Here is a 27,519-nt window from a genome sequence, read left to right as displayed (position 1 = left end):
CAAATCTGGTTTTAAGAATATGTATATGTTTTGACAGCAATAGGTGAATGACAAAGCTTAATTATACTTCCAAAAAACATAATATTGATATGTTGCAAAAGCATGAAAACCATCGGTGTGAGATTCGTTCTAGTCTATATATGTGAGCTACAGACCTCAATAAATTCAAGTATAAAGAAAATGATATGTACACTCAATAGCTAGACTCCAAAAACGAGTTTGATGGGAAAGACTGACAATTATGGGAGTGAAGAAGACTTGGCCGTCAATGATTCCCTCTAGCTGGCTCGGTGCATACTAATTCTTTACATGTATCTCGTGAGCAGCGTTCAGCCTTCTTTAGGTTTAGGCTTCTTCCATAAGACTACACGGAGGAGGAGGAAATAAAGAAGTCATCCATTAGTGTACAAAACTGACTGACAACGAAGTGGATCATAATGTATCATATGCTGAGTGCTAACACATCATATATATATATATATATGTAGATCCGTGTACATATAAAAATTGTTACATTTTTCGTGAACACATTTTTCAATCACTTTTTTATTTCATATATATCAAATCGCTACAGTAATTTTCTACAAAAAATTCAGAAAAATGCAATCCGAATATGATAATTTTTCATGATTTAATTAACTTGTATGAATATGTTTTATTAGATCAATTATCCTTTTGCTTGATGAAGACATAAGGGCTCTACTCGTATTCTGTCTCAAGTCAAACAAGAATGGCTGATCCTTGATGTTCACTATGTGCCCTTTTTTTTTTTTTGGAATGCCATAGTGCCTTGGAATGACCTTCAACCTCTCCTCAAATCTCCTGTTAAATTTTTTTCCTTCTTTCTAATTTATTTCTTCACTAAAAAGTAAAAATTATTGATTTGTTTCGAATATGGAAAATCTTGTATGTTTAATTAGAATTTAACCACTTTCATTCTCCACAATGAATAATCCAACCGTGGAACATAATATCATCGCCTGAGCAAAGAGTCTAAGCCAACTGCATCATAACAGAACCAAGATCTTTGTTTGACTATGAAGTGTTTATACATTTAAACACAGTGAAATGATCCAGGCCGCTAGATGCATGAGATTTTGTCGACTCCATTACATGAATAACTTAAAATTGAATCCACTACAATAAAATGTATTAAGATGTATCCCTGCTGTTAGTTCAGGATTCAATTCCTAAACTGACATAGAAATGGTGTGGAAAGGAATGAGAGGGTAATATATATATATATATATATATATATCCCTTAGGTTTGGCGTAATTTAGTTTGTTATTTTTATTATCATTTTTTTGGGATAGAAAAATTCTTGTTTGAATTGTTATCCCATAGGATCAGTAATTTAGATAACACACACGTAAATATAATATAAGAGCATTGGATGCGAAATTAAGACTTTATAACATATTTTTAGTTTTGAGAGCGTATTTTCAGAGTCTTTTGCCAAAATAATCTCTTTTTTTTTTCAGAAAATATTCTTACAGCGATTCAACTCCAAATTTTATTATTAATCTAATCTTCTGACCTTATCCCCTAACAAGGAGCAACCTCCTCCATGCTTTCTCACTCAAATTCTTCAAACTCAATCAAATTCTGGTTACCATCATTATTCAAGACTTTTTGGGTGAAGAGAGTTACGGTAGAGTAACAAACAAAAGCAGAGTAGAGTATTATAGTCAGAAAGAGGAAAATGGATTCAGAGTAAAGTATTATAGTCATGTAGGGGATTTTTGGACTATATTAATGGCTAGTGAAGGAGTTTACCCTTTTTAGGAATATTTTTTGTAAAGGGAGTTATTTAGGCAAATAACTCTAGATTTTCATGCTTATGCTGCTATAGATTTTAAAGTAAATTGACTACAGAATGCACTTTCGAGATTTAATTATACTACAACTTTTCAGCATCTTGTTGGAGAAATGAAAGGCAGTAAGATATTACGTACGATACACGATGAGTTACTCTTGGTGAGTTAATTTAACGTCATCCTGTGTTGTGACTACTTTGAATGAACGACATATATAGTATGCAGCATGGATCATAGATCACTCAAAATAGAAATTTTTTTGGGTTTTAATAATTGTTTTCTTCAAGGATCTAAACTATCATATTCATTAGTTCATTTGGGTATTTGACCCTGCCAGGGAGTGTTTGTAGCGCCCACTGTCGTATCTTGCACGTCCGGGTTGCAGATAAAGCTAATTGATTTGCAGACTACTAGAGTCCTCTAGATAGTGTGTGTGTGTGTGTGTGTGTTTTTTTTCCCACTAATTAACATGGGTCAAAAGTTCTAGAAATCCATCTAGAACTGCAAGAAAAATGGAAGAATGTGCTATTCATCCTGAAACATATGTCACATGTATGAAAGCCAGTGCATGTAACTGATGTTGAACAACATCCTACGGTGTACAGAAGAAGAATCGGTCAGAAAACAATGAGATAAACCTTAGTTTAAGAAAATGACTTTGGTGTACCATGTGTAATTAAGAAAATGACTTGGTGTACTCTTCTTGCGGATTGACGAGTTCGGTAAGCGATCAAGAAGCTTCTCACCCAAATTGAAACGATGACTGAGTCATCCCCTGGGTTTTTGTTTTCAAAGACTCAGAAGACTGGAAGGAAAAATTGGCCAATTAAATTTGTGCCCTCTTCATTTTGGCTAATGTTAAGGAAGGCCCTTCAATTCTTTTCTTTTCTTTTCTTTTCTTTTCTCCTTTTAATATAGACAGAATTATTCGTTTATCACTTCACAAGGTCTTTTGTATTTTGCCTTGTACAAACCTACAGTTGAGTTTCTTTTGCCATGATCTGGCTGCAGTTCCAACAATCATGGAGTAATGTATGCCAGTCTCTTTTCTAGATTAATGAATAAGGCGTACCATATAGACTTATTAATTTAACATGGTAGGTATTCTGGCATGGGTTCATAACTCAGCCTCATTCCTTCGTGCTTTGTTTCCCCCATCCCCACTTAGCTGTTCTCTCTCTTTCACTTTAGAAAGTCAACAAAAGACTTCCCTTGCATGGAAGTTTCCAATATCGTAAACTAGACTAATGGGGATATGCTTACTATTAGGTTTTCAATGCAAAACACTTCTTGCGTCCCTTCCACTCAAAACATTTTTAACATTTTCTCGTGCTAGCTAGGTTAAAGGAAAACTAGACTAGGTGGTTCAACCACCAATTTCATTGCCAATAGCATCCCATTCCTTGGTAACCTTGCTCGATGAATTTGGGTGAGGCAAATGTCACTAAATACTTGCATATAATTGCTGTCTTAACTTTATATTCAGGCCAATGATGCTTTAATCTAACTGGAAAACCAAATGGTAGAATGTTTTGGATCGAGTTGAATTTACATCAATCTAGTACTAACAATGTGTAGTACTACTGCATGTTATAAGCTTGTTCGGCTTGCAATTTTCTGAAGTTTTTGTAGAAAATATATCGTAGCGATTTGATCTTTGTGAAGTAAAAAAGTGATTGGAAAATGTGTTTACAGAAAACGTAGAGATTTTTTTAGTGAAAGATCCCTTTCCAAACAATTTCCAATTCCTTGTCATTTTAGATGAATTCTTTAGTTCTGGTCTTGTATGAAACACCAAGTATACGCAGAATGAATTGCAGTCATGCTTGACGAAAAAGTCCACTGGAATCCACTTCTTGAATATCATCTGTGTTGGTACATCGTTGTAGCACTTGATTCTGGTGGAGTAGTCAAAGTTGCCGTCGTAGCCGCCTAGGCAGAAACATCAACATATACTTTAATTGTACTGCAAGATCTGTTTTAACTTTCAATTGTTGTAAACAAGCAAGCCACTGAGCTTAGCTCTCTGGCCATCAGGGAGGGACTTAAATTCTTCCTTGCGCTGCAGGTGGGATTGGCTACAGGTGCGATTTGAAAATCTCACCTGCAGCAAAAAAATTGTAATAGGCTCCCCCTTCTTATAAATTATGATAGAATAGGTTATACAACTGTTATCCTTGCCAGGAAAAAAAAATTGCTGTAAACATATTGGAACTTTTGACATTATAAAATGATTAGATTTTGCTGTAAACATATTGCTATTGCTGTTTTCAATCACTACATATACCGAAAACATTGAGGCATGTTGGTCTTGGTGGTTTTCTATCACCACTCCACAATGGGCATTGGTTATGGTGAGTTCTGTAATTCCTTCTCCTAAGTTTGGAGTATCCTTGAACCAAAAAATGTACTATTGGTATTGTGTTGTTGATATCATAGCATTGGAAAAATATGGATTTTGTTGATAGTGAGAATTTTGCAGCTTCTTTAGTAAAATTGTAAATGGTATTGGTTCCCCAAAAGTAAATTGAAATCCAACAAATGATGGATTTCGAAAAGGTAAAGAAAATAAAGGTTAATCACGAACAAATAGTCAAAGTTATTTGTGTTAGAAAGTGATAAATCAATGATGAACAACACAAATTCAGCATGTTGAGTTTTGTTTTTTTTTTTTTTTTTTTTTGGGAACTCCACCCATTGTTTGCCCTCTCGAAATGCCTTATAGGATTTCCTGTAAATTGCTCAATGGTCACCACAAAATTAGCCATATTTATTACAGTTGAGCTAGGCCTTGGAAACATAACCTAAATTAAGTTCACAATCGTAAGGCGGACAACTTGTTGAGCATAGCCGCGTCAATTGAGTTTCATGAGCCGGTTTTGACAAGTCCAATATCGATTTATAAAATAAATAGCCTTTTCAACTGTCAGATTCAAATCCAGATTAAAAATATTCAAGTTCAGCTAACACATTAATACAAACTTCGGGCTCAAATTATACTCAGTCCAAACTCATAATTAAGTACATAAGATATATACTTAATATTTATGAGTTATTTTTAATTTTATATATAAATATAAATATTTTATTATTATAACATGTAAAATTACATATATTATATATGTCATTTAATTGAAAATTATGTATATAATTTTTATTTTTATTTTTATTATTATATATGAGTCGAAACTTAATCGGACTTGAGCCTAGTAAAACTCAGTCTCGACTCACATTTAATTCAGATCTATTAATCAAGTACAAACCCTGTTCGATCCTATTAAACATAAGGTTCATAGGACATTTTACGGGCCTAACAGACCGGGCTCAGACTAACGCAGCCTCGTCGATTGCCTTAACATTACGAACGAGTCCAAGAACAAATAATGATATTCAAGCCCAATACCCAATAAGTAAGAACAGATCCAACGGCTTTAATTTCATCCACTAAATTTTTTCGTGAAAAACTATCGGATAAGAGCGCTTTAGTAGTTCCTTGAGCTCTCCCCACTCTCCACTCTCTCAGGAGGCTGTTTTGATTTGAGGAGAGAAAGAAGAAGAAAAGGAGGAGCAAAGATGAGGTAACAGTGCTGAGGAAGGAAGAAAATGTCTTGTTATGGAAGCACTTGACAACCAGTAGTCATAAATTTCTACCCAAAATCACAGCTTTACCCAAAGATGATGAGTGGAGGGACGTTGCTTGTAAGCCGTTTCACAAGCTTCAGAACTCCATTACCAAGACCAAATGATGGTCGGTTCTCAATCCGAATATGCCACAAAAGAGGACAGGTAAGCGCTGGAGACATGAGCCCAAGAAGAACCCCATCCGCATTTTGCATCCCTTCTTCATTGAGAGTAATACTAGTCACAGCAGCATTGGCTGCAGCTGCATCAGCAGCCGTATTCTCTGCAGTCGCGGTGGAAGCAGCGGCAGATAGCGAAACACTGTCCAATGTGCCACAAACTTTGTCAGGAGAATGCAGTTCAGTTTCCGGCAAGGATGACTGCAAGAAGCCCCGGATTCAACGACCCAAGTCCAAGAAGGCCGAGACTTGCACGGTCAAGTGCGTCAACACCTGCATAAGAGGCGGCCTTGGATCCCCGGGTGAAGGCCCTCTTAATATCAGGAGGCCTCTGGTGGTTTTCAAGCAAGGCTTCCGCAGTCGTCAATACTGCTTGATTGAGTGCTCTGATATTTGTAATTTGATTGGTGACGGTGATGATGGACCATAGACTCTCCCACCAACTCCTCTTTTCTAAGTTCTCGTGCCTGTAAATTGCTCACCATCCTTCCAATTTGTGATGCTTCTCATTTCCGTTAGCATGACAAGTTCATACTTCTAGTTTACTCAGCAGAATAAACCAACTTTGCTAAAGATTCTACTTAGCTCAATTGAATAGGATTGCGTCCTTTTCTTTTTCCGCTTTGGCAAGACCGGCAAACTACGGCTATTCTATTACCAGAAGTCATTGAAGAAACTACTCAAGGAAGCTTACGTAAAAGAGCTGCAGTTATGAGTTTAGGATACATACAACCATGAATGCATCAAAACTCGGCAAGAAGCTTATCTGATTTAGTAGCAGATTTAGTTGTGGAAGAGGCCTATAAATATGTGATGGAGTAGCAGTTTTTGGCAAATTCTTGGAGGGAGTGAAAAATTTTTGTGCGACTTTCCTTCGACGCCAAAGATGGAGACTGCAGAGAGCTTTATTCTGTCCTTTCATCAGTTTGCACAGGCAAAAGTAAGCAAGGCTGTGAACTTTGCCCTACGTAATTTTTCTGTGTGTTAGCAAATTCTCCTCATCTGTATGTCGCTATGCGCACGGAAGCTTGCGCAAATAACAAAAGCGTGGTTAGCTGCCATATATTTCGATGGCCCCGGAAAATATACATGTCAAAGTAAGCTTTAGTAACCCTCTGTTGTCTCCAATTGTCCCCCCCCCCCCCCTCCCTCTCATAATCTGCCCAATTGAACATTGCCAGGGAATGGAATCTTGGTGTAAGTTAAACTTAGGATGCGTATGTGCAGCCTGCCTAGGCATTGACATAAATATAGAAAATAATCAAATCATATTTACTATTCAAGCCACAAATGATGCAAGACTTAATTACCTCAACGTATACTATTTACCATATCAAGAATGTCTGAATGTCCATCAAATCTGAAAGCTAAGCACCGTGTGTGGTTTTTACCATATCATGTACGTCCAGCAGATCAATAAGCAAAAATTCCCAGCGCACTTGAGTGTCTGGTGTATCTAATACCTATAGCTATCAGTAACCTGAAGTTGTCATAAAGCCCTTCAGAGATATGAAGAACCAAAAATTTCCCATCTATCACATAAGGTGCTACAAATGCATCACTTGGGATGATTAAGATATGCTTAATGTAATCATGCCAATTCCAGGACATTTCTGGTTGAAATTCAACTTCTACCACCACTCTTCTTTGCAAATTTGGGATTTTTGCACATTCTTATACTCTTCGGAGTAACTTCAACCAGCTCATCTTCTTGAATGTACTCTATGCAGTCATCCAAACTATAATCCAGCGGGGTATCAAGAACCACTGCATGTATAGGTAAAGGAAGTGGATCTCAAATACAGACCAAACATTGGAGTACCAAGGATATGAATGTCATAAAGATCCTTGAGAGCCAAAAATGACCAACAATGTCACAACGTTGCTCAAAAAAGCTACTTATAATTCTGCTTACAATTGATCATTGCCATTTACCGGTTAGTTGGTGCCAGTTATGACAATTTATATTTTCACTTTAACAAGGAAAGAGATTACAGTTAAGAAAAGAAGACAACATTCCTAAGTGCAGACATCCTAGAAAACTACAATGAAACAAAGCAATAGCTAGTTTCCAGTTTCTCCACAACAGGTCTGTGCAAGTTTCTCTATGTGGCCCTTTCTAAAGAGCAATCTTTAACCAAATGTAGAAACATGCACGTCAAGAATGAGTTATATTTCTTGAATATAGTATATAAGGCAGGGGAGATCATAATTTTCTCAGGTGGTGCCAAATTTGAACTTAATCCTAGTCTTGTAGTACAAGAGTTGAGCTAAGCAACACCCTCTTAACATCGGCTCATGCTATGGTATGAAAGTCATAATGCTAACCTGTTTGTTCCTTATTTGAACGGACATTTGTAGCAGCTTTTTTCTTACAAACATTCAAGGATAAATCTCCAGGCCGCTGATGAATCCCAACTACTTGACCTTTATAAACATCAACACCAGGGCCAATAAACAGATGCCCTCTTTCTTGTGAACTTGCAAGGGCATAAGATGTACTAGTGCCATCCTCGAAAGCAACCTATAATAACATCAAGGCAAATACTATCAGTTTGATTGGCTCTCAGTGCACCCGCACAGATCAGGCAATGGCAAATTATCAGTGTATTGGACCTTGAAGCTTTTTGACTGCCATAATACGCTTGGGAAAAAAAAAGAAAGAGCTGCGAATAAGAAGAGGTAAATAAAAATAAGGTTTTTGTTTGTCATGTTTAATTACAGCAACTCACAACCATCAAAATACGTTTCCTGATCAGATAGTTGGGAAACCCCCCCCCCCCCCCCCCGGCGAGGGTTAAATTATGTGAAATTCAATAGTAGGCACTTGGGAAACCAAATAAAGATGTTATTCTGAACCTCGGAGATGGAAGAAAGCAAAGTGAGGAATTACCAGAGATCCCTGATCACGGGTAGTTATATCACCAGCCCAAGATCCATAGCCATCAAATATTGTGTGAAGTATGGCAGTCCCTCGAGAAGCTGTCAAAATTGCATTCCGCAATCCAAGAAGACCACGAGTTGGTATCTTATACTTCAGCAGAACTGTACCTTCCGACCTAGTCAAGAAGTGGAGTTCAGATTTTCCACTAGATGTTTTGACACGAGAAAGGATTAAAAAGAGAGAAAAATCCAGCAGCTCAAAGTTCGAGAAATGCCAAGAAAAGGTCAGAGAGCTAAAAAAGACATCACATGTAAATATTTTCTTTGGAATCCAAGATCTACCAGCGGGAAACCAACTATTTAATTCAACATGCAGCATCTCCAACCAGCAAATGATTGTGTTCAACCAAACTGTTTCACACACAAGACACCACACAGTACAAACAGGATATACATTTCTTCATCTTTTCTTTTATTTTTTTTTTGTGGGGGCGGGGGGCCTGGTTGGACTGGTTGGAGAAAGTCAAATGAGGTTGTAATCACATAAAACTCCTTCTGAGCAGCTCCATCATTCAGAAAATGAATATCATGCTTCCACTATGTGATGTTCTGTGATCAACAAATACTCCTATCATTATCTTATTTACGCTCATTCATAGCATTGCTACCAACTCGTACGCAGCTCTCCAAATCTATACATCTCCCAAGAATCAACCAGCAGCATCACCCCATTTATGCCCGCTGCCCTGCACCACTACAATTCCTCTATTGTATTTGCCAGCCAGTCCACCATCACCACACAATAACAATAATAATTTCCACCATGCTTTCTTTCTTGCAACCAACCTGATAGCCTCCAACAACATGGTGTAGCAGTCTCACCCCTTAAGTTGATGAATAAGACACTTAAGTAAATTCAGAACAGACACTACTGGGCTACATTAACTCTGGGTTATTGTTGGGAGAGTAGTATGTGGAGAAATAGTACTGGCCCTTCCCCATTTGTATGATATATTATACCAAGAATTAGCTGTTTTTGAGGGTGTTTTTGAAATATTTTACTGTAGCAATGTAGGTGCAAAACTTTTACTGTAGATGACGTTGTTTTTGAGACTCTTTTTGGTGTTTTTGAGGATTTTTTTTTTGTGTTTTTGGTGTTTTTTATGTTGTTTTTGGTATTTTTGTGGTTGTTTTGTTTGTGTATTACTGTAGCATTCTTGTTTTTCAAAAAATGACCAACCCAAACGCACATTTTTGTAAAACTACAAAATCAAATCATAAGGGATAGTTGGAATTTCTAAAGTAATTACAGATAACCTGCCCTTGGAAACACAGGCCTCAATATAACTTTCTTCTATCCAAGCCACTACTGAAACTTAATTAAGTCCAGACATTAAGACCTTCTTGAGGAGTGGCAGTTGAAGAAATGCCACAACTACTAACAGAAAATGATCATACCCAAAAAAAAAGGTGCAATAAAGAATGTACAGTTGTTTGGATATTTAAAAAGGTATAGTGGCGAAGATCCCTGGCTGGATATTATTTGCTTTCAAGTAAAGAAGTGACAAATTAACAGCAAAAATCTTAACATACCCAACTCCTTGCATGTCAAACATTTGCCCACGCCTTTTACCAAGTAGTTCAACCACTGGACCCATGTATTCTTCTCGTACCTCCACAGTAGAAATCTGCAGAAACAACCAGTAGAAAACTGATCTTTAAGGCATTTTGCATAGACATTGGGAGTCATAAAACTTCAAGACTAATTTAAACAGAAATTTGGTCTATTCAATGAAGAATGCAACCTATGTTCAAGATTAACATCTTTTTCAAGACAGTGGACACCTTGCTTTCTTCAGTGTTTTCTTTATTTGAAACATGTTTTAACATTTCTACGTTTGCACATAATCAACCACAACTTAAATAATGGTTGACAAGCTCTACATCCTAGTCGGTTGCTATTGAAAGAACTATTCTTATTCATCTTCAAGCATTTGGGTGATAAATAAAATTTAGCTTGATCTATTTCAAGGGACATAGCCTATTCTTACTTTTGCTTGTAAGTAGAATGACAAAAAGACGCAGCTTCAGGAGAGACTTCGGGCTAATCTTGCGCATTGTACAAATGGGATGAAGATAATAATATTTGGAAGCACTTGTTTATGGATATTGACCACTCAACCAGTTTGGAAAGAGGAGGAAAAGAATACAGGAGTTACTCCAGAATATAATAGGCATCATGGCAAAGTTGGAATCGCATCAAACAGTTCAACACAAGGTCAATTACAAAAAGAAAAAAGAAAAAATCTTAAATTGCCAATGGCAAAGGTGAGAACTTAAAAGAGACTTGAATTAACCATAAACTGACCATCACAACTTCTTCTACACGTTTAAACTGTTGTCTAGATTATTCTAGAAGTTCGGAACCCTAAACCACCAGAAAATTAAAGTCTGGTTTTGAATTAAAGGTTAACAAAGAACTAAACATACCTTAAATTAAGATTCAACGTGCTATGCAAGCTAGCAAAAAGACATTTCTGTGCAGTTTTCACAGTGTGTGCAACTACAGCCCAAGCTAAATTAAACGGAAAAATTAACACTTTAAAATTGTGTCAGAACTACATATTGATTCATTAGTTGAAAGAGAGAGCAACAGTCAAAGAATATTTATTTCCATGCAAGAAGCAAAAAATGATGCCCTCTAATTAGAATCATTCACACAAAAATCAAGAACAAGTCTTTTCAGTTGGAAATCACCTCATAAGGTTCTAGTAGCTTATCATTCACTTTTTTATTAATCACTTTTGGGGGTCCAACCATGAATTCATATCCTTCCCTTCGCCTGAAACATTACAAGTAACATTAGGCACCGAGTATATTAAAGTCAAATTAGAATTTGGATAATCTTATGCATGAAGAAGAACAAGAAAATTAAAATTTCTTTTGAAGGTGGATTAATATCTTACATGTTCTCTATCAATATTGTGATATGCAAAGTACCCCGTCCACTAACAATGAAAGTATCAGCTGTTTCACCATCTTCTACCTTCATTGCCAAATTCCGCTCAAGTTCACGGTAGAGCCGATCTCTAATATTTCTACTGGTAACATATTTTCCCTGAAAGTACCAGGGGACATAATTTTGAGTTAGCAGGGGAGAATTTAAAACTTCATAAATAAAATCAATAAATAAATAAAAACAGATACCATTCAAAAGTTTATTACGGAAAACCAAATAAAAACAGATACAATCAATAAATACATACATACATATATATAGGGTTAAATACAAATGCCCCTCGAGGCTAGTCAATTTCACCTGTTAACTCCCAATAGTTTGGAAACCTACAATTTAACCCTTATGATTTGGATTAAAGTGAAATTGTTAATTTTCTTGTTAGATTTAATGGTCAACAGGTTAAAATAGTCATTTGATTATTACAGCAAAACATATATTGTAAAGAGAAAAGCTCACCACCTGCCCCGCTCGTTTCCTCCTTCACCTCCATGCCCCCAGCACCACCAACACCAAATCCCACCATCCCTCTGTAATATCTTTCCCACCTCCCACCTCTGTCCTTTCTCGCTATTTCTCTCTTTCTCCACTGCTGTCCCTCCATCAGCTCCACCAACACCCCAAACCCATCGCCCATCTGAAATTTCTGACCCTGCCCATTTCACTATGGCAAAGTCTTATCTCCAACGAGTTCATCACTATGCATGTTGCTTTGAGTCAGGAAATGTAAATTATAATATCCCACAGTCTGCACTTCTAATTTTGCACCAAGATGAAGTAGGTAGACTTCAAGTAATCAAGTCTACTCACAAAATCAATGGTTTGAGTAAAGCCTGAATTTGATTTGCTAGTTGGAAACCGTTGGTGATATGATGCAAATCCATACTTAATCCTACTGATACGAATCTGATGTTTATTGGTTTGGATTCTTTTGCATTTTTTGGGTTGCATTTGGGATTAGGATTCAGGAAGATGATGAAATAAAATATGATTTTCATTTTGACCCCATATTTTTTATAGCTACATTAAACCTGGTTTCAAGGGCAATTTAATGATTTCATCATTGTTTCATTGAAATAATTTGACTATTCTAAATTCACTGTTAAATTTAATGGTAAAATTAACGGTTTCACTTTGATGCAAAACATAGGGGTTTAATTGTTGGTTTTAAAAATATAGGGAGTTCACTTGTACAATCACCTAACCATTAGGGGGCTTTTTGCATTTAACCCACACACACACACGTGTGTGTGTGTATATTCATTAGTTAGGTGAATGAAGGTATGCGGATTTTAGTACTTATGAAACTATTCTGCAGTTCCGTGACCATTCTAAAATCCGCATGCCTTCATTCACCTAACTAATGAAGTTAACTCCACCCACATTCACTTTCCATGGCAAGAAATACACCAAGTCTAACAAAGCTCACTTTGAATGGTACAAAATTGCCCTAAAAGAGCAAAAGTTTCCATTTTTGCCTCCCAAGATACAGGAATATTTAATTTTAGCAGCAGTCTTTGTGCACAAAGGACCATAAGAAAGTTTTACCATTTATTTTCTGGACAGTTCAAGACATGATATGCATTTAATGCAGATATGCAGCCAGAGGGTTGACAAATTTCACCCAATTTTGAAAATTTTGCAGCGCGACTCTTGCAAAATGTATGTTTACCGTAGAACTAAATGATTTCCTTTTTTTTTTTTTGGAAAGAGTCTAATAACCAGAATACAAATCAAGGTTTATAAAGACTTTTCTGGGATCAAAAGCACTACAAATAGAATTTTAACATTTCCAGCAGACAAAAGAGTTATATTCACAATAAGCTACTTCAATATGTCCTAGTGGATCACCTCCAAGTGGTTGCGCCCTGAGTATACCTCCTGACTTAATTTAGAACCCCTTTCTAAGCCACATTAGAAAAGTGCATATATCAATTACATGAAGTTAGATATAGTCCTTCCTTCCATTATCAAGATACTTTAAGAGCATACTATGGTCCTATGTTAATCACATATCTCTATTGTTTGGATAAGTATCAAATCCTCTTCACATGACAATTCGCCAAGTCTTTAATTTGTTTCTTGTCATTTTTTTTCCTGGGTCCTACTTCTGTGGTAACTGGTACTTCTACAAGTAAATAAATTTGTTTTACCTCAAAATCATCCTCAAACCATCTTAATTCTCATTTTCTATACACTCTGTTCACAAACATTAATCATGCAGTCAATCTGTCTTGATTCTCAGTTGTACTTTTCTTGTTTTACCAAAAACACAGCCTCCTAAATCCACTTTCACCACTCAGATTGGTAATAAGCCATTTGTTGTTGCTTAAAAAGCTGGAAGGTCTAATACAGTCAGATCGAACTTTCTTGGAAGCAAAGCAGAAAGCTAACTGTTGTCTTACCATTAAAATGTCCCTTCCTGTACGAGTCAAAAGTCACTAGAAACTCAAACAAATTAATGCAAAAGAGGCATCAGAGAAAACTACTCTTGAAAGCCAAATATTAAAACAGTTAACTAGTTCATTTAAACATCTGAGTATTTCAAATTGGAAACTGCACTTGCAAAATAGATTTATTGCACAGCACGGCCCAAACTATATTATATCTCATCTCAAAGGTATGAGGTAGTGTAGCTCTTTGAAACTTCTGAGAAGTGCATTCATTTCAAAATTCCTCATCTTTCCTATTTAATAAAGACAGAAGGCCCTCAGATTCTCCAGAAATCAAAGTGAATTAAAGATTCCTCAAATTTGGAGCTTTATAGCTTATCATACCTCACGGCCAACAAAAGGTGAAGTGTTGATTGAGAAAGCCATTTTCACAGTAGGTTCTTCCACTTGAATAGAAGGCAATGGTTTCCCAGAACTTTTGTCTGCAATTGTCTCCCCTATCTGTGAGGTGAGAACAAATCCATATTGACGAGTTAAGCTAAGCTTAGACGCAGTATATAAATGTGGCCAAGTTGTTGAGTTGTGTTATAGTTTATTCTACCTGGATATCATCAATGCCACACACAGCACAGATATCACCAGCTTCCACAATTTCTGCAGGGACTCTACTGAACTTCTCATACACAAACAGTTCTCTTACTCTTCCAAATCTGCATTCATCTTCAGAAGTGCATATCTGATAAAATAGAAGGAAAATACCACAAAAGACAAATATTACCTCCAAAAGTTTAAATGTGCATACTGCAGTAAACTGAAGCAACCAACTGCAAGACACCATTAGTCATACTAGGGCAATGCTACAATAACCATAGAACAGAAAATGAAGAAACGCTATGGTTGAAAACACAAAATGAATACATAATATGATCCCAGAACAGGATTCTATCTTGTGTATTTCTTTCTTTCTTTCTTTCTTTCTTTTTTCTGGGCATTATGCAACAAGCATTCTAAGCTTCCAAGTAAAAACATACCCGCACATCCATTCCTCTACACAAAATTCCTGCATGCAAACGCCCAATAGCGATCCGTCCTTTATGTTCATCATACTCGATATTTGTAGCCTGCACAGCATTTGTGTAAAAAAGTAATTAATTCATAATCACATTATGTTATTAAGAAACAGGCAAATAAAGAAACATCTACTGAATACCAGCCGCAGTTTCTTTCAAACACTAATATCCAGAAAACACCTTCTTACAATGAATGAAAAGGACATGTATACTAATATTTTCTTCCACTTCCTAATTAACGTATAACTCGTGCCTATGATGAGTGATGCAATTTTTATTCCATGAAAAAAATTTATTATTGCTGAAAAAGTAGTCATTGGATAGAGACCACACAGTAAATAAGCCTCAGAACTCATCCCTCATAATTTTCCATTATGTCAAAGCAGTCTTTGAGGCCAATTGCAATGAATGGTTGGATTTTTCCACAAGGGAACTTCAAACGTGCATTTTTTCTGACCATCTATCAAGTAACAAATGCCAAATGTGTCCTCAATATGCATTTCCCAGTTTGTAATCAGATTCAGCTTTCAAAATCATTCTGATCCTACCACTGCATACAGGAATTGTTCTCATGAATGAAAAGCTGAAGAAGGATTTGATTCAATGTACTTTGTTCATGGACATTTTACAGAGAATCGCCTCGTTGTTGAGTTGAGGGTTACAAAAGATTGTTTTCAACATGTTATGCTAGGCTAGTTATAAAACAGATTTCTTTCAGCAAATAGTCCAAAAATGGCAACTATCATCAAGGGCCTAACCAGGATCAAATGGGTGACCACTTGATCTGCAGTCAAATGCTCTACCACTGAACTATGGACCCCCTTGATGATCCTTTCTCAAATATTACTTTTACAAACCACTAAGATCTCACTTCAACAAAAGTACTAAAAGTGTCCTTGCAGAACTTATGTAAGTGATAATGGATCAAACGACAAATGCACCCTAGTTACACATTTCCTAGTTTTTATTCAGATTCTAGATTTTCTAAGCATCGTCACTGTGCATTTCCGAGCATCTATCAAGTATCAAATGACAGATGCATCCTCGTTATGCGAATCATAGTCTTTATTTAGATCCAATGTTCAAAATTGTTCTGATCCTACTGATGCATACACTTTGTCATGCAATATTAACTAATCAGCTGTGATGAGGCTAAGTCTTAACAAACTGTTTGAAAGGCCAATAAGTAGCATAGAAGTATGAGATTCCATATGAGATTCCACATACAACAGTGTAGTGTAGTGCATTATTCTCATGAACCAAAAGCTGAACTTCACGGATCATTAACTGTAAATCATCTCCCTCTTGTGTTGAGGTTTTACAAAAGATTGTTTACAACAAGTGATGCAATAAATAGTCAAGGAATCTTGGACTAGTCAAAGCCTTTCTAGGCTAAATGTCAAAGAAAACCCTTTTGGGAAATAGTTCAAAAAATGCAACAATCATCAAGGGCCCAACCAGGATTGAACTGGTGACCAGTTGATCTGCAGTCAAATGCTCTACCACTGAGCTATGGACCCCTTGATGATCGTTAATTCAAGACTAGTTATTTTCAAGAGTGTAGTGTAGTGCATTATTCTCACGAACCAAAAAGCTGAACAAGGATTTAATTCAATGTTCTTTTTCTGCTTTATTTCACGGACCTTTAACTGTAAATCATCTCCATCCTTGTGTTGAGGTTTTACAAAAGATTGTTTACAACAAGTGATGCACTAAATAGGCAAGGGATCTTGGACTAGTCATAGGCTTTCTATGCTAAATGTCAAAGAAAACCCCTTTAGGAAATAGTCCAAAAAATGCAACAATCATCAAGGGCCCAACCAGGATCGAACCAGTGACCAGTTGATCTGCAGTCAAATGCTCTACCACTGAGCTATGGACCCCTTGATGATTGTTAATTCAAGACTTGTTATTTCCAACTATTACAATATCCTTAGATAATCCCCCAAATCCATAATGTACAAAAACTTTTTGGCCTTCATCAGAGCATTTATACCAATAGCAATAACTCCCAAAATGCAACTCGTCTTTCCAAAGATATGCTTTTTCTGTTACAAATCCTCCCCCCCCCCCCCCCCCCCCCCCCCCTTTTCTTCTTTCCCACAAATTGCCTTGACAAAGATGCAACACTTCTTTCCTACCTATTAACTGTCATCACCAAATTCTTGCACTGCATAGGAAACCAGAACACCTAACAAAAATCTACACAGACAAGCATACAAGGAAACAAAAGAAACATAAAAAAGACAAAGGAAGATTGATGAATGAATAACTAACAAGCATTTGAAGTGCACCATCTCTGTCAATTCTTGGTCCTGGTATGCATCTCAGAATGGACTCAAAAAGTGGTCCAAGATCATCTGCCAAATTCTCCGGAGACAGTCCAGCCTTTCCCTTGATGCCGCTAGCATATATGACTTGAAAATCACACTGCAAATAGAACCGAAGCAGGTCCAAGACTTCATTAATCGATACAATACTAGCATTTTAAGTATTCATATGTTCTGATCCTTTCAAAGTTGCTATGTTTAGCAATGCTTCAACCACAGTCATTATGGCTCCAGGATTCAGGCAGAGTTTCCAATCTAATTCCAGGATCAATAAAGGTTCAGCAACAATAATTTATCTCTTGAGTCATTTGCTTCAGTTTATTTTTCTCCTATTTTTCTTTCTGACAAATCAAACCTTATATTTTTTTTAAATTTAATAATCCTGAGATTTTAGATTCACATATGAGATCAATGTCAAATTGATCACTTGCAATTGATTAATTTAAGCAGTTGGAAGTAAGACTAGAAACTTTGGATGGTAAACAATGTAGCAGGTACCTGTTCATCTGATGCATTTAGTTCGATGAACAATTCAAATGTGGAATTGACAACATAGTCAGGGCGAGCAGATGGCCTGTCAATTTTATTAACAACAACTATTACAGCATGGCCAAATTCGAGAGCCTTCTTCAAAACAAATCTTGTCTGTGGCATCGGACCCTCAACTGAATCTACCTACAATTAAAAATCTCAGCTAAATTTAGCAACACAATCTTTTCCCTTTAAGAAAACAGATAAGAATTCTATGGAAGAAAAAGTTCCTAGATGCACAAAATGACAGAATTTCATATGTAGAAAAGGAAAATTCAATAGCATATTGGTGGAAAAACTTTCATGCAACTCAACTTTTGTAGGCACACCATACCAGATTCATAACCATCATATGACAGCATCCCTGAAAAACTGTAATCTTTTCCAACTCTAATAGTCCTGTCTAGCTAGCACATTTTGTCGTGAAATAGATACCAAAAATAGAGTAATGAGAAACAGCGTTAAAACAATTCAATGTCTCCTATTGCAACACAATTAAAAAATAAAAATAAAAGAAAAAAAGCAAATTGTAGGCCTCCTGTGTGGAGAAATGAAGGATTCTTAAGCATTGATGACAAAATAATTACAATCCAGCTATTAAGACAACCTGGTCTACACTCTACCATTTAAATATTTCAAAGAAAAAAAAGCAAGATTAGCATGTCAGCTAGAAAAAAGAAAAATGAAAAGGTGGTAGACATCCTTCATTTGAAACTAGACAATTAGAGAATCCAGATTTAGTTTTTCTGTCTCAGACATCTGCTATTAGCTTCCTCTGCATTCTGCAATGTGGGCCACTCTTTCAAAACAATGACCCATAAAGACAAGCTCATGCTCTATATACTTAAAAGTATAAAGACAAGCACATGTTCTATCTACTTAAAAGTAACATAAAAACATGAGATAAAAACTAAGCATAAGTTATGACATCATAGAAACAGTCAACAAAAAATAACATATATCAAAATTGCCAAGGTGATGATAAGTACCACTAGCAGAACTCCTTCCACCATGTTGAGTATGCGTTCAACTTCACCTCCAAAGTCAGAGTGGCCTGGAGTATCAATTATGTTTATTTTTGTATCATTAAATGTGATTGATGTGTTTTTGCTAAGTATGGTAATTCCCCTTTCACGCTCTAGATCATTTGAGTCCATTATCCTTTCCTGTACAAATTGGTTATCACGAAAAACCTGCATAAAAGTTACTAATACACATCAAATTCATCACTGTAGTTAACAAGCATAAAATTTTCAATTACTGTCAAGTTGTCGAAATCTCATTTTAGTACTTTTTTTTTTTTATTAAACTTATACAACCAATTAGTTAGACCTTGATTGACTCAGGTTTTATTAATGAAAATCTAGAGAAATTGTATCCCAACAGGAATGACCAATTTCAGCACAAAAACACTTTGTACTTGTAGCTTTCTTAGGCATTCATCCCACTTCAAATAACAGCTTACTTCATTTACATAGGAAAATAGGTAAATTGTATAGCTCCCCTGTACTACCTTTGCTTGCTTCAGCATTGCATCAACAAGGGTGGTCTTCCCATGATCTACGTGAGCGACAATTGCTATATTCCTTACATCATTTCTTCTCGTTAATTGGGCCCTTTTATCTAAGGAAATGAAGTAAATTAAATACCAAAGTTGATGAATTGCACAAAAGTTACTTCCAAGAGTTACATTACCAACATTTTTTAGTCCATGCATGCATCAGAAGTATGCATTTACATGTCTACTTTAGACCAAAATCCAAATTTAAAGGTGCAGTAAACTTTAAACCATCTCCAGTTTCTCATTTACACGCTCATGAAACTTGCGTGCTTTCTAGGACGGGGTACATCTATCAAGTAAATATCACATCGAGGTGCAATCACTTCAATGTTGAAACCATTCCCAAAGTAAAAGATGCTCAAAAGTTTTGGACTACATTGAAGATTTTACGCCATGAATTTTCTTATATGATAATACTTGACATAAAGAAATATGTGCCTCAATATCTTAGAAATATAATAGAACATTGTAGCACCGAACATAATAGAAGAACATTTATGACTTCAACAAATACATACACACCAACATGACAAATAAGTGAGGAAAGAAATGTATGCATGTGGAATTTTTATACACATTTTAGAAGAACTACAATCTAGAACAAAACAAGCTAGTGATGACAGTAAGATGGCAATCTTCTTTGTACCAAAATTAGATGAAAGCTTAAGTATCAGACATCATGACACCATAGCAACAAAAGGAGTAAATTCCCTCAAAAACATATAATTTTAGTACAAGAAAATTGCTTGCTTCAACCAAGAAAAAGGGATCGCAGCACTCCCAGGAAAGTACGTATGCCATCTACAACAACATATGCACAAACTATTATAGTCCAAGCGCGCAATTACATGTAAAGAAGTCAACAGCAATGACAAATACAAGAATGGCAAGAAACCGAACAACAAAACATGACATTCAAGCAAAAAGTTCAATGAATTGCATATAATATGTCACAGTTGATAAAAGTACTATCAATGATGAGTCAAGTTAAGAAAATTGAGTTAACGGGTGATATGGGATAGAAGTACCGGGAATCAAGAATCAAGTGCTATTGTTAGTACCAGTTGTGGTTTCAGCTTGAGAAACCGAGCATTTGATGGATTTCTGAAGCGGGATTCTTGAACCAAGACTGAATGACGCTTTGGTTGAAAAACATAAAGGTGGGGTGCAACCAAAAAATGGTTTCTTGAACTTAAATGAAGAAGAAGAAAAACTGAAGCTTTTCCTATTAGCAGTATAATTAACAATTCTCGGTGATATATAGGGATTACTGGTGGAGAGAGAAGTGTGTGAGCAAATTGCCATGTCCATTTTGCTGCTTTAGCTCAGTACTCACTCACTCCCTCGAGACTCTCACAAATGGGGTTGTGCAGAGTGAGGAAGAGAGGACAGAGGAGTTTGGATGATTTGGATGGGGATATAATATAGAAGCGCAAGTGAGAGGCAGTTATTGAGGAGAAGAAATGGAAAAGGCTTCGGTGCTTTACAAGAATGGTAGAGGCTGGGATTTATTTGGACCTATTCTCTTTCAGTTTTTGCCCTTTTTGTGCCTCATATTGCCTTGAGGAAGTGTCATCCCAAGCCCACAGCCTAAAAGACACCCGAATATACGTTCTTGAGCAAATTATTCTTCTAATTTATACTACAATTTTTTTTTTCTATTCTGTATTCTAACGGCACAACATAATCACAAAGTAGAGAGAATCGATCCATGAAAAAAATTCAAACATTAGCATTCATTCCTAAATTGTGTTACAAAATTCAACATCTTTTATATACAGCTAAATATCGGACTCATCTGTTACCGTACAATAGTTCATGATAAAATGATACTTTATATATAATTCTATCGAGTAAATCTTAACCCGAATTTGAAACAACTGGTACTAATTTGGTCATTCCACCTGCTTAGCCCGTCCCAAACACGTTAGACAATAATAACAATATGTTGCTAACTACGTTGTTTTTCTGATTAATAGTAGGACATGGAACCAAACGGTTGTGAGGAAAATTATTTGAGACTGATTTTGTACAAAAGGTATAAGATGTAATTTTGTATACATATGATATAACTCACTTTCAATAACGTTTAACTATAGAACAAAATTTTGTAGATTTCACATATGGTGTGAAAAACGATGTACAAGATGCAATTTAAATATTTTTTTTTTTTTGGCCGAATCTTAGTCATAAACATTCAAGAACGGTTGCTTCCATTCCTGCCCCTCCTCCCTGATACTACCCTTTTTTTTCTTTTAATTTTTAATCACTTGGGACGGCCTACAGCCCAATCACAAAGATACCAAAGGAGGAGTATCGACTCCAACTACATCAAAAGCTGCCAGATTCCTCCACAATAGTGGGGATTGCACTAGTTTAGCAAGATTGATTCGCATAATTGTTACTCTCCCTTCCGACATGATATGTTCCTTACATACCCAATTCCTAATCATCAACCGTTCTGATTCTCTAAATGAGGTTGAAGTGAGGATGCTCCCTTAATCAGCTTAAGCCCAGCTTAATATTCCTATTACCCAAATCCCAAGCTAGGCTCGAGCCATTGATCGTGGTCCATAGTTCTGTAGAAATGTTGCCCAGATTTGCACTAAATCAGCTAGCCAGCATCCATAGCCATCCCGAAATAGACCACGAACTATGGGCAGGGGTGGTTAACAATCATATCCGGGCATCTAAAAGTAACAGTTCAGACCAGTGAACCGTGAATATACTCGAGGATTGACCGTCATGATCAGGCTCAGGGGGCCTACGTCGTAGCTGTAGGTGGTTCCGTATAAGATTGGCTTAGGGTGGTTCTTGAACGCTACTATGAGACTATGAGTACGAGGAGAAAGGTCATCGGTTACGGTTATGATATTCGATCTTCAGCATCCATAGCCTTCCCTCGATTCCTGGCACTCGACATTAATTGCGGAGCCACTTCTAAGTTTTTAATTCAGCCCATTTGGGGATAAATCACTTATTTTTGTCCCTTGGTAGCAATAAGCAAATAAGATATCCCTTTATTGGAGCACTTGCTCAAGGCTTGAAATTAGCTTCATACTAATTTAGCATAAGCCTTGTCTTAACTCTCAACTCTACTCGCACTTACTAGTTAATTCATCCCGCCTTTCAGTGACTCTGTGATTAATGTACATCTTATGAAACGAAATAAAATTATAATATTTTAAAAAAAAAAATGAAAGTAACCTATGTCACAGACACAATGGAACTCAGATGATCAAAACTCTCTTTTATCCCAAAAAAGAAAAATTGTCAAAGCCCATAGGGGGTCATCTATGGGGCACAAAAATTCAGATGTGCATATTGGGTCACTGGGTGGAACTGTCTACATGATTTGGGCCAACACTTCAGCTGCCTCAATTTGAGCAAAGCAACTGGAAATTGATTAGCACTTGCCTCAATTTGTCCACGACAAGTGATCACAATTTTTCTTGACAGGCTTGTGCAGAGATTGTGACAAATATATCCACTCTCGTTTTTTCCACAATGTGTCAAATTGTGCAATGATTCATTGGGTGCAAATAGGCCTTGTGCAGAGACAATGTACACCTAACATAACAACAAAACTAAGTGAATTTGTTATTGTGGAGTTATTGCATCATTGACTCATTGTGGGGGAAAAGTTTAGAAACATAAATATCTCTATAGGTTATGTTGTAACTGACCCTAAGGAAGTTCAAATGCTTTACTTTTTTTTTTTCTTGGTAAATAAAATTTTAAATGGGTTCAATTCCGATCACCACTATGAATCAAAACAACACTAGGCATTAAGCAAATTCAAATGCTTTACTTTTTTCTTCTTGATAAATAAAAGTCTGGATGGTTCGATTCCGATCACCACTACAGGTCAAAACACTGACCCTAAGCAAACTCAAACGCTTTACTTTTTCTTTTTCTTTTTTTTGGTAAATAAAAATTTGGATGGAATTGATTCCGATCACCACTAAGTGCCAAAACATGTCCCAGAGTACAAATTGCTCATCAACATAACTCTGACATCGAGTGACTGTGAGACTCGAACACTCAACCTTTTATGAGAAAGTGACATTTCCTTAGTTCTTACCAATTAAATCAACTTATTGGCATTTGTAGACTCCCATAAAATTATGTTTGGTTGTGGACAATCTGCAAATATATAAGTTGTTGCACCAAAAAAGGGGTAAGAAAAATAGGGCATGCTAGTGACAAGTTGGGAAAACGCATTTGCTTTCTATCAAAATTGGCATGCTTCTTTGAAAGGAATGCAGCACAATGCCCAACTTAAAGCCCTTCGGTCGTAGTCAGACGCGGTTTGGGCTTCTCAAACTTATTCTCTGCATGGGCAAACATACCAGAGAATACTCCGGGAAACATTAAACAGAAGTGTCGGCAGCTGCCCGAATAGTAGAAACAAGAAAATTTGGCCTTGCTTGGATTGCTGTTTTCCGTAGAAAAATTTCGTCATTTTCCGTGAACACATTTCCCTATTACCTTTTTTCCTCACATACATCAAATCGCTACAGTAATTTTTCCATGAAAAATGACGGAAAATACAATCCAAACGGGACCTTAGTCATGTCGACTTGATTCAATTGTTAATTATTTTCTTTTTGATAAATCATCATACTTTCAATCAAATCTGTATAAATTGCACAAATTACATCAGACATCAACAGATACAATGAATCTAAAAATCAAATAGTATACTGTATTATAGATCTAGAAAAATTATACTGTACAACTCCAATAGGTACTCAAATATCAGATGAAGCACTCGTAGCCAAAAGAAATCTATAAATCCTTCTCATTGCTAAATTTGCTAATTGACAGCTTCAAGTTCTAATATCATGGTCAAATCTATTTGATAAATTTCAAATCTGACAACCAAATTTGAAAAACTCAGATCTAACCAAAAATTTAAAAAATTTTGTGAAAAATCTTTCATTAGGAATTCCTCGGAGAGGAGAAAACTTTGGCGAGGAAAAAATTAGCACTAAAAAACTTTAGAAGAGAATAAACTCTCATTAAAATACCAATGACTTTATTGCAAACATGAAAAGAAAAACAAATAATTATGGGAGGGAGACCAATTTCTCCTTCCTCGAGTAGGAAAATCCTCTAAGTGAAGAAAAAGTTAAAGGAGAGTTTAAGTTTAGAGAGAATGAGAAGAGTCTAATGTTGTTAACTTCAAATTATTAATTATTTTAGATTAATCTTTTACTAAAGCATGGATACATAACAATTAATCTTAATTTGAAGTCAAACTCCAAATTTTACATACATAGCATGCATTACACCATTAGTGTAAAAATATTAATCCTAGTTATTTTGCTAATCTGAATAATCATTTTGTTATCAAATTTAAACTTTAAAGTTGCGAGGGATTGTAAACAAAAGACTTGCAAAAGCACTAAAATTAGATTCAAGAAAGCTAATTACCATACAAATTTACATTGAAAATTTCCCGTCTCGATATATTATTACAAAACACACTTGTTTTAGCTACTATAACAACAGCATATGCCTGAATCTTTTTTTCTTTTTTTTTTTCTGAACTTTTATCTTCGTATCAAAAAATCTAGATGTTTGAAACTGGATTATGAGACTTTGAAATTTGGGGTACGAGATGTTCAAGTATTTTTTATAAAGCTTTGGGCAAATTACATTTTACCCCCCTGTGGTTTAGCTTTTTTTTTTTTATATAACTCCCCTATGGTTTCAAAAGCTACACATAACCCCTTCATGGTTTGGATTATAGTGTCAAAGTGACGGATATAGTCATTCGTAACGGAATTTCTAAAAATGTCGAAATTACCCTTATAAATACACTACACATTAACCTCGTATAATTTTTATATTTTACCATATAACCCCTTATGGTTTAATATTTTACCATATAACCCCCTTATAGTTTTCAAAATATACACATAACCCCCCTTGGTTAATAAATAATTTTCAACTTTACATAAGGGTATTTTTGACATTTTAGGTGACTCCGTTAAAAATGATCATTTCCGTCAATTTGACGCTTTAATCCAAATCATGAGGGAATTATATATAGCTTTTGAAATCATAAGAGGGTCATGTAAAAAACGTTAAACCACAGGAGAGTAAAGTGGAATTTGCCCTAAAGCTTTTGGACTACAAGATTTTTGAATTGCAATCGTTTGCATATGACGATCCAAGGATTTTGTTACATCTCAACTGTAAACCTAATATTCATGAGGAAAAATTAATGTGGCGGTTACGTACTTTTTCATGGCAAAGTAACGATGATGCATCTTCCTCCAGTGAACTTTTGCTCGACATAGAAGATGTGCTTTCGATATGGGTCCTATCATAGAGGAAGTACGTTTTTTCCATTTAGCTTATCGTATTATGCAAATTTTGTCATTAAATTTCTATACAATTCTCCTCCTAATTTCTTGAAGCAAAATTTATTATTGAATTCTGAACCGTTAGAGGTGAGAAGGATGTAAAGAAAGGTAGAAGATAATAAAAGAAAAATCCGACATTCAAATTTTATTGAATTCTCTTCTTGATTTTTGGTAAAGTAAATTATGCTAGACGATTTCTAGTTATTTTATAGTTTGGGAAAAAAAATAAGTAGTGATGAATCTCAATCTCAACAGAAGTAAAAGAGATCTTTTCATAAACAAGTCAAGGGCATATATCATGTGGACCAACTTTATCAAACTATGCGCAAAAAAGCTTTACCAAACTATGGCTTTATCTCATCTTATATTATTGGTTTTAATAAAACAAACCCCTTCAATCAAATTAGTTCTACCTACTAACCACGTCAAAGCCGGATTTTTGTAAAGTATGGACACCCAATTATGTCATTCTTAGTTAGTCACGATTGGCAGTTGAAACTATGCACCAATGGAGCATTTGAAAGAAATTAAGATAATTAAGCCGGTTTCCATAACCAAATACTATAAGTTTATACTAACTGTTATCCAATTAGTTATTGTACCTTTGAAGAAAATGTTGTATCATGATCTACAAATTTCTAATTCATGATTTACAATTAACTTGTCTAGCTAATTAGTTTATGTGATATTTGTAGGACGTACTAGGTGACTTGGGCACTGTTTGATAATCTTAATTCGATACTTAAATTCAATGGGTTCAAATCTTAACATATTCAGACGTATTTGATAACAAAAATTAGAACATTTGAATTTATTAAATGACACTGAATTTTCTAAGTAAAATTTGCTCCAAAAAATAAGTGATAAACTATTCACTTATCACTTAATGTGATATACACTCAAATGTATCAAATTTAGTACTTAAGAATTCACTAAATTAATGATTTCAAATTTCAAATTTTAATTTTTATATTTCAATTTTATCAAATGCATCTTTGTTTTCAAGGGTAAGTCTTTTCCGTTACCCTTCCTAGTTTATAGTCACCCGTTTATTTTTCTGGATTTGGACAATTGTACATGGTTGCCTTCTCTCTTGTTCACTTTTTGTATGGTATTCCGAACAAATCTTCCTTCAACATTTTACCTTTGGCATCATATTGGATCGTTTTGGTCCAGATGCATGCGATATACTGCACTATGGCTCCATTTGACAAGTGAGTTTTTTATGTGTTTGTCTAAAATTTTACTGTAATTTATTGTAGAAGTTTTTTAAAAAAATTTTAAACTGTGTTTTTTTTGAATATTTTGAAATGTATAGTTTAAAAATTTTGAAATGTTTTTTGAGGTTATTATAAGTAAAGTTTTTAAAAAATTTATAGCAGATAAACTTGATAAAAAAAACTTGTCTTCCAAACAAGACCTATATTAGCTTTCCAAAAAAAAAAAACAGGACCTATATTAGCTAGTCAACATCGCAACAGGAATCAACGTGGAATAATAGGGTTTTGGTCGGTTGAAATGGTACATATTCTTGGCATATTCTTGGCTGCAGCGGATTAATTTTAAAGGCCTCAAGCTACAAGAAGTATCATCTTCTTCGAACCGCCCTATCGAATGAAAAAGCAAAAGAGTTAAAAGACAAAAAGAAAAAGTGCAAATATTGAACTTTTATTTGTAGCATTAATCTCAGTTCAACACATAATGTTCCTTTCAATACAGTTACTTTCTCGTGTTTTGATC

At 35.5% G+C, this 27,519-nt stretch overlaps 1 protein-coding gene and 2 non-coding genes across 4 annotated transcripts; all 3 read right to left on the bottom strand.

Annotated features, from left to right (window-relative positions):
* Positions 1–6,924: 6,924 nt before the first annotated feature.
* LOC113695988 (putative elongation factor TypA-like SVR3, chloroplastic) lies at positions 6,925–20,838 on the bottom strand. Of its 2 annotated transcripts, none has more exons than XM_027215260.2 (14): positions 20,464–20,837; positions 19,355–19,464; positions 18,831–19,034; positions 17,809–17,985; positions 17,258–17,410; positions 14,942–15,031; positions 14,512–14,646; positions 14,295–14,411; positions 11,468–11,619; positions 11,259–11,343; positions 10,095–10,189; positions 8,512–8,677; positions 7,947–8,142; positions 6,925–7,385 (listed from the first exon to the last, which is right to left on the bottom strand). In XM_027215260.2, exons 1-14 carry the CDS (start codon positions 20,711–20,713, stop codon positions 7,243–7,245), a joined length of 2,073 nt encoding a protein of 690 aa, XP_027071061.2. In that variant the 5' UTR covers positions 20,714–20,837; the 3' UTR covers positions 6,925–7,242. The 2 variants fall into 2 exon arrangements, with proteins under 2 accessions (XP_027071061.2, XP_027071060.2); XM_027215259.2 differs by having other exon boundaries at positions 7,143–7,385; positions 8,512–8,707; positions 20,464–20,838.
* TRNAC-GCA (transfer RNA cysteine (anticodon GCA)) lies at positions 16,429–16,500 on the bottom strand. The gene has a single exon. It is a non-coding gene; the product is annotated as a tRNA-Cys (tRNA).
* TRNAC-GCA (transfer RNA cysteine (anticodon GCA)) lies at positions 16,792–16,863 on the bottom strand. The gene has a single exon. It is a non-coding gene; the product is annotated as a tRNA-Cys (tRNA).
* Positions 20,839–27,519: the final 6,681 nt, after the last annotated feature.

The sequence above is a fragment of the Coffea arabica genome, chromosome 6e (genome assembly GCF_036785885.1).
Source record: "Coffea arabica cultivar ET-39 chromosome 6e, Coffea Arabica ET-39 HiFi, whole genome shotgun sequence".
Lineage (NCBI taxonomy): Eukaryota > Viridiplantae > Streptophyta > Magnoliopsida > Gentianales > Rubiaceae > Coffea > Coffea arabica.
This window is presented reverse-complemented; position numbering and strand designations above follow the sequence as displayed.